The 18,368-nt window shown below is 37.6% G+C and overlaps 1 protein-coding gene across 1 annotated transcript in view; it reads right to left on the bottom strand.

The window, feature by feature from the left end:
* THADA (THADA armadillo repeat containing) overlaps positions 1-18,368 on the bottom strand; it is a 165,138-nt gene that overhangs the window by 80,035 nt on the left and 66,735 nt on the right. The window contains exon 28 of the mRNA XM_086743213.1: positions 11,939-12,107. Coding sequence (XP_086599339.1) covers positions 11,939-12,107 — 169 coding nt within the window. The remainder of the gene's footprint in view (positions 1-11,938; positions 12,108-18,368) is intronic.

Here is an 18,368-nt window from a genome sequence, read left to right on the forward strand (position 1 = left end):
TAACAGAGGTGCAAGCCTGAGAAGGAATGAGGGAGGACTGAATAGAAGCACCTGCCTATCATGCCCTCAGAAGCCTCATTCATTCCTTACTTGCTTGAAGCTGTGTAGGAGGTTTCCACACTCCCAAACATCAAGGAGACACGGATGATTCAGAGAAAACTGGCACCTTTTATGAAGGAAGGAGTAGAGAAAAGGAGGAACCTTGACAGGTGATAAATTTAGAAGCATCCCTATCACCCTTTCTGCATCCCCCTTGCAGTCTTCTGCAGTTAGACCACACCTAGGCCATTTCCAAGATCTGACGAAGGCTCCACAGGGCACCTCAAGTCAAAGATCTGCCTGTAGCTCCACTGGAAGCCGCATTTCTGATGATCCAACTCACAACTCACAATTATTTGTTGAGGGTTTTAGCAGCAATGCCCCAGAACTGGGAGCATGTTGTACTAGACAGTGAAAAAAAAATTTCTTTTAATAGAGCATTGCTACCTTCATAGTCCCTGACCTAAAAGCAAAACATATAGATAGACCCTTATAGTAACACACCACGCCTAGCCTATCCCCTCAAAAAAACCCCCTCCACCACTAGATACAAGTATAACATAGCTTCTTCTTGTTACTCCTGCCCGCACATAAACTTTCTGTCCCACGTAGTTTCTTTACGTCAGTCAAATTTCTGCACAATCATTCCTGAGCCTGGATATCCACTTCCCATTCTCTTCTGGCTCATGAATAAACAGCATCAGAGGAACAAAATCAGAGGAACACAATTCCAGGGTATACCACTAGTTCAGACTCAGTAATTTAGAGCTTGAGTAAAAAAAAAAAACACACTTTAAGTCAAACAGCCATGTGAAAACTGTTCCTAGAAAATTTTAGCACCATAACAATAACTACTTCAGAAATACAGATATTCCAAAATAATTAAATTAATAATACCAAGAAAAAACAGTGGTAAAAAACAGTACTGCAAGAAATGCCTGTGAAATACAAACAGAAAAAAAAAAAGTAAAGCAAGTAAAATGCTTTAAAGTTGGTTGAAGAAGGAAAAAGTACACTATACTCATTAAAAAAAAAATCTAATTTGACTCATGAACACTCTAAGTTGATTTTCACACTTTGGAAAAATGTCTTATTCTTGTTTTGTGTTTACTTTGTCTCATTTTCTTAGATTTCCAGGTTTTTTCTTCTTTCAATGTTCCGTTCCACTATTTGAGATTCTTGCATCCTGGCTTTCAGTATAGGTTAAGTCTTTACTGAGTAGTTACCCTCTTAAAACGACTCGTCCCTCTTCATTCACTTCTCCCATCCAGCATTCTACTAAATGCCAATTTTTTCCAGCTTCCTCCTCATGCAAGGAGGGTATTCTTTTGCTTTGTAAACAGGCTGAGAAAGCTTCCAAAGACCAAAGAAGGCACCTTCTCACATTTCTCACTATAGCCTGAACTTCTGAAAACAGAGAGCATAGTAAAAAGTCCTCACTGTTCATAAATATTTTTTATACATCCTCAAGCAGTCAGAGCTTATCATGGATGGGTATTTTTAAAAGTATATACAGGAAGTGGATCCAGGATTGCCTTTTTTTTTTTGGCTCTGAAAGTTTTGAAGACATGGCTTCTAGATCAAAAGGAAGAGAAAAAAATCCTATGCATGTGGGATTGCAAACATGTTTTTGGAGATAAAAAATGAACTCTGTGGAGAACTAAATTAATCCACTGCACCACCTAGGAGAATATTATATCTTCAGTACACTTTACAAGTTTCAACTTTTCATTTCCCAACTGTAAAAACATCCTCTGCCTGTGACAGAGTGATAGGATTGCTTTCCTGACTAATCATGAGGGATACTTAAAGATTCATAATACAAAACAGGTGCAAGAAATATGCATAGAATTGAACACTGAAAAAATTTAGACTTTACAAGTGCTCAGTTGCTGTTCTGGGAGGTCTAAATCAAGTTAACTAGCCAGTGCCTAAAAGAGTTCAATGCTCTTCAGGAAGATTTAAGTAGTAAGAAGTGGAACACTGTGCCAACAGTATTTGTTTCTAACATCTCCATCACTTAAAAAGAAAATAATCTATCCATTGTGATTTCTCTTTCCTTAGTTTAATGCTAACACCGAATAAAAGTTGTTCTATATAACCACACTCGCATATAGTGTTTTCAATCACTGTACATTTATCCAAGACATAGCTAGAGAAGCTAGCTGAACACCGGTGATGCTTTATGGCTGTAACTCAACGCCAGGCAGGGTAGCCCAAATGGCGGCACATGCACCCACCCTGCAATCTCTGCTAGCAATACGGGCTGCCAGAGCTTTCATTCCTTAAGGAGTGGTATGAGGTGCACTGGGTCAGGGATGCCAAAACATTTGCATAGCAACTGCTTGCACACTCATAGTAATAAGCATCAAAATCTAGGGCATGGGAGAGAGGGAAGCAGTGTATCCATTCCACTTTACAGTGGGGGCAACCATCACATTACCCCCGGCACAACCCAGAGTAGTCTATTACAGTTACCTCTCAATTAAAAACAGCAGCAGCCTTGTTTTCACCAACTGATGAATATTGCTTATTCTGTACTAAAACCAATTTATGCCCTTTTGAAAACAAGTGACATGTCTTAGGAAGTCAGAGACACCATATTTGGGAGCGTTACTAATTACAGTGAAAGCAACTTCAAAGCAACGTCCAACTAGCAGATCTGCCCAGTCAATTAGCAGTACCACATGAGTTGTTTTTTTTTTTTTAAGTAGTTGGAACAAAACCTCTGGCAAAATCTCATCAATTATTTTATTTCAGAGACTGCTTGCTCCCGTTCTTGGAACTTAGTTGCATTTCTGTTGCATTCATAAAAATCTTGTTCTCAAATGCTTACTGCCTCCTTGTATCAGTGTACCCTATGTAACAGTTAATACTAATTTACAGCATGAAGAAATGAGACAACGGTTCTGTTATTGCCAGCTATGTATAAGTTAATATGTTTTCAGCTTGACATCAATATTTCTTTTCTCTTTGTACTAATCTTAAAAGTAAAGCTTATCTTGAACACTAAAAACTGAGCTCAGAAAAGAAACAGCTGGAAGGAAGTTTCACTGAAAAACTTTTAATTATAGCAGGTTTATTTCTTTGATCTGTAGATAATGTAACATTTGTTTACTATATAGAGTTTTTATAAGCCAACGGTGAACTGCTACACTTCAAACTTTACCGCCAAACCAAATAAAACATAATTCACCATAGTCAATGTTTCTGTGCTACTGAATAAAGCCAAATAAACAATATGCTACTTCCCCATTCATTCCCTCAGACCCTAGAGATCCTTTGTCTTCAAAACAAAACAGGAAAAATGTATGGTCACTGACACCCCTGCTGGTAATTCACATTAAGGATTTTTAGGTCAAGCTAAAAAGTAGCATATCTCTCTCTTTCACTCAGCCACAAGGACCAACATCCAAGAATGACCTTCAAAATACATTTGCCTAATTTGGCTCCTGTTGTCATATTCTCACACCCTAGCCACTGCAGTCTGTGGATTTTTATGACCTATTCAGTCCTGTAATAAGGAAGGTCCTGTGATTGCTGGCTAGCTCTTCTTCATGCATCATTCTTCTCTGCTTTATTTTCAAGTGCTCATATTTATTTAAATTGTCTTTATTCCTCTGAGTAAGTGTCCAACTATTAAACTCATAAAACCAAAGAGTGATCATAATCTCAAATACCTAAAGCTTGACCTTCCTTTGAGGCAACCGAACCTAAAATCCTCCTCTCAACAGGAGGAAAAAAAAGCATCCACATTCATTAGGCAGGCTCTACTTTCATCAATAACAATCTGTCTTAATACAACTCTTCTGGATAATTAAACCACCTAACATATTGATGTTTTAATCATAAACTGCTTCTTTTCATCAGTACAACCACGTACCTAATTTTTATCTTGAACAAAGTCATGGCCATACACCTCTGGCTCAAGAGTACTCTAAGCTAAGACAGCACATGCAGATGTTTTTCAAGCCGCTTGGCCCATCTTAGTCATTTCCTAGGCTTGTGCCATCTGTCCTTGCTGGAAGCAGTGCACTGACTTGGACAAATCTTGGCATGACTCAGTATGGCTATTCCGAGGCTATGTTCTTGTCCTTGTTCTCCTGCTGCTTTAACGAAATCTCCAGCCATCCTTTAAATTAATTCTTCCCTCTTTAAATAACTTCTTCCATCTCACTATTAATAACTTAAAACATCAGCATATCTAAAGAGTTGATAGAGAAAACTTGAAGTTTTACTATCGCACAAATACTACCATACTCAATAAACTCCACAAAGTAAAACCAGGAACAGTAAATCACTTTGCTAAAAGCCCTGTACAGATGGCAGAAAAATCTGCCATGCAACCATACAGGTTTTTTAATTTTTTTTTAATTATTTTTTTAATATAAGGAGTCTAGATTCTTTCATTGTTTTTCAGAAAGAGGAATCTAATTCTATAGGATGCTGCTAGTACCTGAAAAATAGTAACTGCTAATTTCTTGTCCCATTGAAGTCAGTGGGAAATTTCATCTTTAAAATTAATGTTAATTAACATAAAGCATTACGAAGCCCTCGATCTCCTATTAAGTCTAATTTTTGTCACATGTAACTGACTAAGTTGATATGACTCAGTCTGTTCTTTACATTTGAGAGAGATGCAACAGTGCAATTGGTTTCAAAAGCAAAACAAAAAAAAAAGGTTCAAAAACTCATACCAACATTCCTTGTACAAGACTTCGCATTCATATGCCAAACAGAACTGCCAAAGTGTTTGAATTAGTAAACATTAAAAAAAAAATCCAAACCACTTCCTTGAACCAGCTTACTGCTATAATGCCAATTTACCTAATTGAAACTATAGAATTCAGTGGGAAAATTCAAAGTGTGGAGAAAATTTGAATATTAAGAGTAAGAATTTGTGAAAAGTAACTGACTGCTGATTGATGACACTGGAAACAACATTAAATAAGTGAATTTCCATTTTTACTTCATGCAGTTTTAACTCTGCATCAACACACAACAAATTATCTCTGTTTCATCTGTCTCTTGCCAGTTATATTTTGTATTTGTTTAAGAACAGGTCATGTGCACCCCTCGGATAGGAGATACTGTTTTTTCTCTTACAATGCAAAACACTGGCATACGCTCAGGGAACAAATTTCAGGATAAATCAGCAGGAGTGACAAAGTAATACCAATATGTGGGAAGACTGTGGTGAGTAGAAGAGAAGCTACTAGCCAGACCTCACACAAGAAGATGGAGGAATGGAGAGAAATCTTCCTAGGGACCACAGCAGACCAGGCAGAATTTCTGTGACTATGAGTTACAGTAGTGATCGCAACAAGTCATGACAGGAAGGATACCTTCAAGGAGATGACAGGCCTGTAGAGGTTTTTTATTTCATTCTATGCAGTTGTTTGATTGTTTGTACAAAGTACCACCAAAAATGTAAACTATCTTCATGAACAAAGCAGCTTCCAGCCAGAAATTGTTCCTCGATGATATGTGCAGCTGCACAACCAACTAGGAACTTCTACGAAAAGTTGCACCTTGGGCAGTACAACCAATCTTCTGATGCAGGCAGGAAATGGAGGCAGCAAGTACATTTCAACAAAGTCACGTAGTTCCCTCTCTTTATATACAAGGAGCAAACAGTAGGAGAGAAGTCACTGAATCCTGCTTTCTTCTAATCTGTGTCCAAAAAATGTCAAAGGGAATGCAAACTGCTCTCCCAAAAGAAGGGACTACATAGTGAACGGAACAGATACGGGAAGAAAAAATTCTTGTACTGTTCTGTATACCAATCTCAAGCTAGACAGTGTCAGCATTTAGCTATGAATCCACACAAGATCTTTAGGAAGTAGGTTAGAGCTTTCAACATTTCAGAAGTGTACAAAACAAGGCACAGAGAAGTTAAATGGAAACACAAAGCCTCTTTTAATAATGTTCATTTACCTGATCCCATATGTTGTAAAAATGCATAATTGTAAGCTTGCCAAAATGAACATGAGGAAGATCAAACTGATAACATACAAAATAATGACCCAGATGATGTGCAGATTCTTTCATTTGAAAAAGAAATAAACGTTAATAGCAATTACATCTGCCTCATGATTAATTACAGCTGTCCAATGAATTGTTCTCGTTATGAACATTATGCAAGGGAATGTACACTCTCATTAGAGCACTGATTTTTCCATTGCACAACTGAGAGAGAGATTTCTGGAAACTAATAAGTGCAGAACTGTGACTGAAAGCTCCAGTCATACTGCTGCAATTCTACTGTAATAATAACAACTAGATCCTAAGTCTACGCACATCGCATAGCCTTTGAAATCCAGCATCAATCACATTAACTGAACCTCACAAGCCAAAAACAAAAGCCGAAGTCTAACATCTGCTTTCTTTGGCAAGCCAATCTAAAAGTTCATGCATTTGGGAGGTTTTTTTAATCATTACAAGTAATCTACAACCGGATGAATTAAAAGCGCTGCCTTGTTTTCTGAGCAAATCACGGTTAAGGTTCCTGTAACTTCAATTTAGTTTAAAGCACCCAATGGAGGCAGTTAGAGAATTTGAGGAATCAAGAGGTCTGCATGGAAATGCGGGGCTCTGATCTTGTTGGGATCAATGGAGACCAGACAAGATAGCTGACATGTCTGGAGTGCTGCAATGGAAGGATACCGGCTCTTTAGGAAGGACAGAAATGGGAAAATGAGAGCACAACATAAACAATCCAAGGGGTTCCTGGAGAGCACTGATGACAACTTCCTGACAAAAGCAATAGAGGAGACAACAAGGAGAGGTGCTCTGCTGGACCTCATATTACAAACAAGGAATGACTCATTGAGGACATGAGGGTCAAAGGCAGCCTTCGCTGCCACAAGTGACCACAAGATGGTGGAGTTCAGGATCGTGAGAGGAGAGAGCAAAGCAAAAAGCAAGATCACAACCCTGGCGTTCATGAGAGCAGATCTGGGCCAGTTCCTGGATCTGCTTGGTAGAGTTCCATGGGATAAGGCCCAGGAGGGAGTGGGGTCCAAGAAAACTAGTTGATATTCAAGGACCACTTCCTCCAAGCTCAAGAGCAGTTCATCCCAACAATCTAGAAGTCAGGCATACAAGCCAGGAGGCCTGCATGGATGAACAAGGAGCTCATGGCAAAATTCAAATATAATAAGGGAGTATAAACAAGGTGGAAGCAGGGACAGGTAACCTGGGAGGAAAACAGGCACTGCCCAAGCATGAAAATATACAGTCAGGGAAGCCAAAGCCCACCTGGAGATTAGCCTGGCTGAGGTAAGGCTGAGGTACTGAATGTCATCTTCATCTCAGTCTTTACTAGTAAGGCCCATGGTTAGGAATAACACAGGCCCAAGCTTTCTTTACCTAGTGTGCCCAGAAGCTTACCTTCTTGGACTCTGTTCAATATAAAGTGTAAGTGTACAGAACATGTTATCTAAACTGTATATAAAAACTGTTCAAAGTTGCAATCAGTTATTTCCAATCCAAGTAAAATTCATGTTTATAATATGTAATGCTTTATTTGCAGTAACAATCTTAAAAACTAATTTGAGTAATTTACATCAAAATTTTGATGGTTTACAGAAGACCATCTACAACAATAAAAGTTACAAATGTTATACTCCCAAAGCTGTGCAAACAAGAATTAACCAGGTGCAGATTGACAGAAACAAAGTCTGCAATAGCTTCACGAAGATGCCACAATCGCTGTCAAGATCAAAGAATCATTAAAAAAGAAAGGAGACTAGCAGGAATCTCAAGTGATTATCTGTCCATCTACCAAGTCCAGGCAAAACCTTATACACATAACGGCAGACTCATCCAACCTATTTTTAAGTGCTGAATGTTAATGCATCCTTAATGTTAGAAAAAAGTTTTCAATATTTAAGCTCATATTTGACTGTGTTAACGAGCTAATGGAAAAAAGTACACCTTTCACACATCGGCTATCAACAGCCTCCATTTTCCAAGACTAAGTATTTCTGCAGAAATCTCTTGAAGGCTACAGAAAATTTTTGCCCTTGCCTTTCCAGTTTCCTCTCTCCATGCCCTTGCTTCAGTATGTTTCTTTTCGCTTTGCATTCAGTAAGGAACTCCTAATTTGTCCAAGCTGTTTTGTTATTACACTTTCTATCCATTCTGCGTTAGGTTAATTCCTACTTCTGGAGTTACTGTTTCTTTGAACGACTACCAAGTCTCCATAACTCCTTCTTCTACTTAGGGCTCATTTCCATGTGATTTCTCTCTATGAATTCTAAATTTAAGTGAACCTTGAGCTTTACTAATGTTTGGACGTCTTTCATTAACTCCTGACTCGTAGCTTTGCTCAAGACAGTCAGGCTTATTGCAACTGCATAGAATTAGTCAAACTCAAGACTGGAAGCTTTCATAAACATCAAGACTCAAAACACACTCTTTTACATAGGTGTCTTCTTTACTGTAGTTTTAAAAGACTCAGTTAAGGCTGTTGTCTATGAGACAAGACATTTCTACAAAAATATAGACATGAAAAGACCACATCCTTACCTGCATGGCTTACAAATACAACGACAAGACAAACCAGTACATGGAAATTACTAATCACAAGTACAGGTTATTGAATAAAACATTTCTGGATTAATTACAGTTTAATTCTGAATTTCTCAAGTATTACTAACAGATGGAATACATACCGCAGGAATTCCAACCCCGAAGAGACAGGTCAAAAAACCATTTTATGCTCTGATGAGGATACCTCACAACCTTCCCAAATACTGTAAGTTCTTTGGCAACTGACAAAAGTAAAAAAGTTTCACAAACATAATGGCATCCCTAGTTCTAAATTTTTATACACTTCCAGAAGTCTCTACATAACGCTGTGGTCAAGCTCTTCCTTTCAGCTAATCAGCTACAAATCCTAGATCTTAAAACAAAAGAAACCAGAAATATTTCATCATCCAAGAAGGCCAGCAGAAGATTTCTGCATTTTCTTGCGGATTACAGTCTTGATTCCCTCCCTATCTCCCTGCCCCCGCATGCGAGTTTGGATTATGGAGCAAAGTAGAAACTGCACTCATAAAGCAAAAACTAAGCACAGAACAGATTTTTCTTTATCTTATTCAAGTCCTTGCATTTACTTATGATGCAGAATTACTCCTTGAAGAATAACATAATTTTCCTAAGAGTTACAGGACAGCTGTATTCCTCCTAGATAATTCAAGAAAATAATTCTTCTGGAAAACATGTAAACCATAGGATTATTTTATCCTCATGCACATTCATATCTCTATGTAAATTGAGCCACAGTTATCATATTGGGGAGGAAAAGCCATGTTTTCACATAATGCAAAGGTCTGAAGTTAAACACAATACATTTGCATCCACTATCTAAAACCACTCCCTGCCAATCTCAGCATTCTGAAAATCACGTCATGTTTGGACAAGCACTCCTTGCTGAACTCTTTTTGAATGATCTTTCTATAAATTAACATTTGGCTTGCAACAGATGAAGTGATTACATAACTCTGAAACATAATGAAATATACCTTCAAGATTCATTACACTTGGCACTGCCACAAAAGCTTTAAGTCTGAACAATTCCAACTTTTCTGTTCAAGACTTGACAGCATGTGAACACCAAAATAAAAATCAGGCAACGAACTTAGTCAGCTCCTAACTCATGACCGAACGAAAAAATGAAATTACTGAATTCCATTTTCACAAGTGTCATAGTTCAGCCACAAAACCAGAACAAGATATTGACCATGTATTGCTGGAAAACTCTAAATTGTATTGAGTTTTGTACACTTACTCTTTTTAGTAGGAATCTTTGGTTTGGTTTGATATCAGAGAGGAAGATAAGTTCTGTACTGTATCATGGCAATGCAGCGCAAAGTTTCATATGTCGCCAGATCACTGCCTCTTCGAGTAAGCCTTCAGAGAAACAGTGCTTTAATGAACAGTCCTGTAACATAATTTCCTACAGTTCAATGAGCTCTAGCAGCAGCTTTGCAAGTCCTGTCCTACACTGATAAAAAGGAAAATGAAACCATGGATCCAACAGCCCCTGAAAGCCACAGTACTCTGCTCTTTGTACTATTTACAGGAGGTGCATGCTAACTACTTGTTAAATTACCTGGCATTAGTGTTTTTGAGGTAGAACATCAAACACCACTGCCTCCCTTTTTGCACATCTTCATCGCACTACAGTATTTCTTCTGAATGTCATTATTTTTAACTAGCAACAGATAGTTCCGTGTTTCAGCCATACACTAATTTTGATTAAGTTTTAAATGAAGACTTTGCATAACCTTGACCACAAGTCATAAAAGCAAAGCCCAAGACAAATGCAAGAGACCAAACATGACCGAACTGTTATGGTACAACTGTCATTTTTTCAAACAATGTCGTGCTCTGAGAGCACCGATCTGACCCTGGTGCAGTACCAACTGCAGTAGTAGCTGCTCAAAACCGACCCAAAATCACATTAATGCCCTGAGAATGAGAATATCTCCTGCTCACAAGTATGGCAAAGAAAACCCCTTAGACTTATCCATAACATCTTGTCAGCAACACTGGATTAAAAATCTGATCATCCTTTTGGCTCTTTCAGAATCAACCCTCCATTATTTTTTTCCAGGTCACTAATAATAAGGCAGTGGCTTTATACACTACAGCCAGTCCATACCCTCATGACCAGGGTTATAACAACTTTGGAGACTGAGAAAGCACTTCATTCTCTCTGTTGGAATAACCCTTTTTTCCTAACGCTTCAGGAGGGACTCCGTTTCTGTGACACACTGGAGCTGCACAGGTTAACTTGGTGATGGCAATCTCCTCCTCCCTGCACAGATGCAGCAGCTCACAGGGCTAAGACCTTGCATGTGTACTGGTGCACGGACAGGCATTCAGAGCAGAAAAGACTGGACACGATCATCCCACATCCTGGGACGACCTTCACTGCAACCGTCCATCAGCCAAATGAGCATTCAACTGGCTGAAACCCTTTACACGGAAAGTTGAAAGTAACAGCTCTGCAGGGACTTCACTCACATCCCTGTAAGGTCATGATTTTAAAGGGAAATAATATGCTGGGAAAGATACACTAAAATACCAAAACAAAACCGCATACACTCCACTACACACTTTACAATGGGAATGTGTACCTAGATAGCTTGCCAACTAAGGCAGACTAACAGAGCTGATCATGTACAATACGGCTTTGTTGGAGAGCTGCTCATGAAAAACAGGCAATAAAACTGGGTAACTTATTACCATGATAGCTTAAAAATCAAACACAGTGAGCCGACTGCTATAAACCAAAGGAATGATATATGAGGAATGAATAAATTTCTGATTCCAAACCAACAGCGAGCTGTCTTCCAGAATGTTTTCAGAAGGATAGAGTATAAAGCTTATCACAACTTGTACAGCAAACTGATAGAAAGCTGCCAGTGTAGCAGGAAATGCAAATGAAGTAATATATAAATATGTAGGTAAGTAGCAAATCTTAGTGTCTACAATACTATTGGTGCTTGGAGTCCAGCTTTGCCTCAGATTTGCTCTGTAATTCTGTGCAAGTCACATAGATCTCTCTGCAGATACATTTTAGATAAAGATATTTGGTCTCAAAGCACTTTAATCTCCAGAGATCAAACATTATATGAAATGTAAATGTTGATATTTACAGCTTACAGCCTTCTAATGATGGTTGAAATGTGTATTCCACATTTATTATCTGAGAGAATGGACTCAAAAGCAGTCTTCATAGATGTTTTAACTATGTGTGAATGTTCAGCACAACTCGTGTGTTATCTGTCTGTGAAGTATGACCAAAAAAATCCAACAAAAACACCAGAGTAAAAAGAGAAAAAACAACCCACAAAAAACCAACAAACAACCCTCAGAAACTTACTTGCAGTAGCGTTCCATGAATATTATTCTGTCGTATGCAAGGACTGGTAGGATCTGGAAGCCCCTCCAGCAAGGACAGCACTGTACGTGGTACTTCATTTGCCATAACAAATGGAACAAGAGCCCGACCTGACATCTCACGCGAACGGTACACAGGAGAGTGCCCACACCTAGAAAAAGGAGAAATATAATTTTTTTTTTGTCATCCAGCTGCAATCCAGTGTTGTGGCAAAAAACAAAACAAAGGATAATGCAATGAAAACTAAAGCACGTTTTTCACAAATCAAATGTACAGTCTTTTTTCTCAGCAATGAGAGAGCATCTGCCTGGAAACAGAAGTCATACTAGAGCTATGCTGGAGATTTTTCTTTCCTTCAGAAGTTCCTGTGTTTACATGAAGTAAAAAAAAAAAAAAAAAAAGAAAAAGAAAAGATGCGATTATGCCATGAAGCAGGTAAGTAATATGGTCCTGTTACATCTTTCTTCATGTTTATGTTACTTACTATACAATCATATTCAAATGTATTATGAGTTTATCCTACGTTCTTAATCAGATGTTCCCATAAAAACACAATATGGTGTCTACTGGAACTTTAGGCCATATCTCCCACTGGTTTTTAGAACATATTTAAAGGCAGGAAGTAAAAGACATATTGGAAAATAATTTTATATAATTCATAAAATAAATACATTTTATTTATTAAAAATTAACTGATAAGAATCAAGACTGCATATAAAACAGGCCAAAACAAATCTTTTAATGTTATTAAGCTTTTAACCGGCTGTAGATTTATAAATATATATAGAATTAACTACTCAGCTACATTAACACATTAACCAGCTGTATACTACCTCAGCAGCATGTCTACTGAGTTGAAGCAAATAAAAATCTTTTATCAACTAAAAGTAGGTTAGGCTAAGTCTTTCAATGCCTGTAATTCTTGCAGGTGTCAATTTTTGTAACACGAGTACAATTCAGCAACCCACAGTCTCAGACAACTGAGAAAGTTACCACAGGGTATAGAAATGAATGGCCAAGTGACTTAGGTGATGTAAAATGCAGTATGGCAGGCTCTGATACCTCCCAGCTGATGGTGAAGACTGAGAGAGAGAACCTTCCCTCCTCCTACCCTCTCTCATCCTTCTCCTTAACTGCTTCTTACATATTTTCAGCTTACAAAAATCACATGTAGTTGAGATTATCCCCTGCCAAAACAAGCAAACCACTTTTGAGCTCTCCCAAACAAGCCCTGCAGGGTCATGCCTATGTATTTAAAACATGAAATTAAATTAAAAGGTATTCTAAGGCTTCAATCATCTCTAGCAAATTTAAATCAATACTCAAAAGTAGTTGTTTACATCAGTTCACATCAACGAAATAGAGAAAACAGTTTCCATCTTGAAGCAGCAACTGAATTAACAGGGTTTTGAACACAAGACAGTAAACAGACTCAACTGAAACAGTGTAACCGTTCTCTCATTTTAGCCATGTTAGGCCACCCCACGCCTGAAAGACACAGACCTCCTTTAGAGGAGGGAAAGAGCTCTGCTACCCCTGAACGACAGGCTTTTGTGGGAATTTTTGTGCTTACAGTATTGCAGCATATTCTAGCCTCTTCCTCCCCATCTCTCTCCTCTTGGGGAATGATTTTTAGAAAGATCATCTTTGCATTTCCTTTTCAAAGACTGGTTGACCTTCATAACAGGATTCGAAAGCAGAGCAGTCACAACTGGAGGCTTTTCCATGTGGAATAGCTTTAATTTTGTACAGACAAGATGCAAGAAGAGAAAGCTTAGCTCTAATAAAAAGCTGCCATATTTTTAAACAAAAATATTTTATTTATACTGCACAGTAAACTTAAACCTGAAAAGTGATTTGTCTCCAACCATGTTTTCTTAACCAAGAGGTTCAGGCATAGATGTTCTTTCCAAACACAAGCAACACTAACATCGCAATGAATGTCTAGTTTTTAATTAGCTATAACTCAAGAATGTTCTTTATTTTGTTCATGACCTTTTACAAATTATGATTTCCCAAGAAATCTGACATGTCTTCAGAAGGAAGAGTGGAAAATGGGGAAAACGCCAGGGTTTTCTCTAACTTGTGCAAGGGTACTTTCCAACACTACATGGTTCAGAGGGGGTTTTCTCCTTGAACGTGATGCAATGACTTAGAATGGAATTCTGTGGTTTTTTCCTAGTAATAAACAACAGAGTGGAGGAAAAAATTTAGATGATTTTGTTGTCTTGTAAAAACTGACATTAAAGACTTAAGACATGCACATACATATATGGAGTAGTTTAAATATGAAATCTTGTTCCATGCTGTTATTTTAACAAATCTATTATGGAAATCTAAGTGATTGCTCTATATTTAGAAAGAAGAAAATAATTTCATATTACAGACAAAATTGCCCCATCTGCCTAAAGTCTGGGTCCACAATAGAGACTGCCACCTCAGCATTTATACTGAATGTATCTAAGGCAAAAGTGTAATTCTCAATACTACAGACAGGTCTAACTTTCACCTCTCTTCATGCCCCAAACTGTTGTTCTCCAGAAGAACCTCTGCAGAGCCAAGTGTTACCCCACACAGAAGCTTAACTGGGACTCTCAAATCAGGTTCTGTTTTGCACTCTGAGGATCCTAAATCAGGAGGCAATAACCTCCTCCTCCCCCTGAGCAAATACACAGGGGCCCAGTGGTTGGAGAACTCGCCCACAATGCAAGGCACTTGGTTCTGCAACTTTCTGTGCCTGAGGGAAATTCAAACCCACAGCTACTACTCACCCAAAGGGCAACCCAGCCACCAACCTGCCACTGTACTACGCACCTGCTGCAGATTCATGCAAACTTCTCACACTGCAGACTGCTATATAGGGTGCAACACAGCCACAGGAACTGACATCTTAGTGGAAACCCTTATAAGAGCACTCCTACAAAGTCATTACTAAGGAACAAAAGCATCATAAAGTTTAAGAACAGTAAAGCATCTGCTTTATATGAATGCACATGGAAACAGAAGAAAGGTATTTTACATTGGCAAATAGCTTCCCAAATCTGAGAAGAGTTAACATTCCTATGGCTTCTTCTCCTTTTTAAACATTTATTTTTAAAATCTCCTAATACTCAAAGAAAATTGGTTCCCCCCTCCCGCAAGAAACAGTACTGATACCATTTCAAAAACACTCCTCCTTTCACATACACATGCAAGATATCATGCCAAGTCACCACTAGTGACCTATCTCTGAACTTCAGCATACCCTGAAGGCACTTACGTGTACATCTCTCATGTTTTGAAGGCACCTGGCTTCATTCCCGAATCATGCAAAAAGTTTGTGAGAAGAACGTCAAAACAGACACTACTTTTTCCATAACCTGTAACAGCACCCTAGATTAAGAACAGGCAGTTTTGATTTTTACTGGACCCCACTTAGATATGACCTCTTACCAGTAAATAAAATTAAACAGGATCAATTATCAAAAAGTGAGAGTAAGAGTAAATACAAATACAAATAAAATAACTGAGTAACACAAAACAACAATCTAACCCAATGCAGCAATTCTTTGTTTATTGTTATACCAGCCTTCAAGATCAATTATACACCTTAACACTGAGTCCAATCCCTGTATTCTTATTTATTTTACCTAGCATTTAGCTACAAGCATGGGGAGCAATCTCACAAGCTATATCAAGAAAAATCATTACACAATTATGGGAATCACTAACTCAGTTTGTACTCACAGAAACATCTAGCAGCTTAAGGAAAGATATATTTTAAGGGTATTAAACTATTTTGGTGAGACCTCCTGCAGCAGTCTAACACACTGCCATCCCTGAGGTTAGTTTTACTTAGGTGGTGGCAGCTGCCTTGCCAGGACATTGGCAGAAAGGCACAGGACCCCCAAGGTTGGCCATTTCACCACTCAGACTCAGCTTCACCTGCCAACAACGTGACTAAAATGTGTCACAGGCTGCCTCTTCTCATCTTCTGTGCATGCGAGTACGAGCAATGGAGTCTTGCATCCATTAGGATAGCATCTATGTGTGTGCAAACCTGTATTTAAAATTGTTTAATTTTCTTTGATTTGAAAAATACTCAGGGGAGAGGGGAAAGTGTTTTCAGTACATGACACTTTCTTTACACGCAGATCATGTATAAATAGAATTTAAAATCTAAGAAATATCTAAAATTTTGTCATATGCAAAAGCATACAAATATGCCAACCTAGTTTTATTATATCTCAAGGTAGCAAGAAGCAATGAAACTTGCAAATCCTCATGTGATACACTCCTCTTAAATCCTGAGGGCTAATAACCACTGTTGAAGCAGCATTCCGCGTTGAACTCAGTACTGTTTATCTAGGTGCACGAGGTATTGGATGTAAACATGTTTACTTCAAACAGTCCATGATCAAGAACAAAAAGTCAATAAATCTGAGAAAGTTTCACTTGGTGTAACTGTAGGTTCAATGCACTTCCACTGCCCCTTCCAGCTTTAACACTTAGATCCTGAACAATCCTCATAAGTGGAGGATAATTTATTACCAACTCCTTATGAGGCACAAAGATTCCATACTCCTCTGCACACATCAAAGTATCTAATTTATTACTCTGGCTACAAACAACAGACCACTAGCTGTAAATAATTTTTTTTTTCATTTTTGAAAAAGAAAAAAAAAAAAAGAACTGCAGGTGTTTCCTATGTGCTTATTTTTCTCCCTTTCTTACTACTCCCTCTCAACATTACCCAAATTAACAAACCAAATAAGGATTACTATTTATACAAAGGTCATAGAAACAAATGAGTAGAATTCATTTGAAAAATCACACATGTAGCTGAAAATACGCCCATTATACTAAGTAATACCTACAGGTGTTAGAAGAAGGATTAACACGGAGAAAAATATCTATTTCCAGGTTACTGGATGTTTTCACAGTGATCTGCGCATTATTAATTATGTTTATTAACAAAGCAGATAATTGCTCCTACAGTCCTATAGACAGTATTGCAGCATCACAATTTTGTTCTCAGCTGAAATACATTCACATCCATTGCCTTCACTAAATGTTGGAAGAGGGAATCAGGAACAACCACCATTGACTGAAACAATGGGAGAACAGGCTGAACAAGGAGGAAGGGAATATTCTGCAGAAGGGGCCTCTGATCTCATAAGTCAATCCAGGTACCCTACCCACATCACAAAGAGTCTGGGAGGAAAGGGCAGCATGAGATAGGAAAAGCACACTTGCAGTTCAAACAAACTAACTCTGCCTGCTCGTTAAAACATTTTAACAGCCTCTATGGTTTTTAAAATATAAAACTGATTAAAAATAAATGAATAAATAAAAATCAAATAGATTATATATCCTTTAAAACCTGGAGACAGTTACACCATGACGTCCTAACAAATGCACTGGAAAGAAAAAATTGTAGTAAGACTTTTGTCTGATTCTATACAGACACAATAAGTTGTATGAGAAAGAGGTTGCCTCTTTCCTCTGCCATAGAGCTATATAGTTCAAGTCATGTTATCAGTTCCAAAGCAAGAATTAAAATCAAGGAATTACATTAGGGGAAAACATGCATGGGGATCACAGGGAAAGATTCAGTTCCTATTAGAAAGACTTTAGTTATTAAAGATTCAAGAGCATTGTACTGTCTATATTAAGTGAAATAACTTAAAAAAAAAAAAAAACCACAACTTTTTTAAGAAAAAAATTAATCATTACCATATAGTAGTTCATTTTTTTCCCTTCAAATTCTCTCTTGAAAGATTAAATTCCGCAACTCTCAAATGCAGTATTACAGGTCTCCAAGAAAGGAGAGGTCCAAAAATAGCATTAAAAATATAAACACATGCTTCCACACAATTAACTTAACTTGGACTTCCATACTGGGGACAAATCAGCAGGACCATACCTATTCATTAATGTGAGAGTAATGTTTCCTGGGATATGAAAAATAATTTGCTATACAAATACCTAAAGTTTCTTCTGTTCATTTACTGATTTGTTTGTTTTGTGTTTTTCTTTTAAGGAAACACAAATATATTCCGTTTTGTTAGATTTCTGTTTTCCTTAGCAATTAAAGTATGCAAAGCATTAAATTTTTATAACTTAAATCACTGTGGAAACCTGTATTGTAATTGGTCTGTAGACAATTTTTTGTTCCTTAGTCTGAAATTAAGAACCAAAAAAACTCCAGAATAATCTGAGTTTTTATATAGTGTCTCAATATTTACCTGACAAGCAGAAAAACATTACAAAAGTATCAACAGTTTGCCAGAGGTTTTAGATCTACAATCAACACATGAATGTAATCCAGAAAATGTCTGAAACACAATCATGGAAAGAAACAGATAAAAGTTTAATTTCAGTTTATTTATGCAGTACAAAATCTCTAAATTCTTATCTATTCTTATCTATT

Source organism: Chlamydotis macqueenii, chromosome 3 (assembly GCF_036417535.1).
Source record: "Chlamydotis macqueenii isolate bChlMac1 chromosome 3, bChlMac1.mat, whole genome shotgun sequence".
NCBI classification, from domain to species: domain Eukaryota; kingdom Metazoa; phylum Chordata; class Aves; order Otidiformes; family Otididae; genus Chlamydotis; species Chlamydotis macqueenii.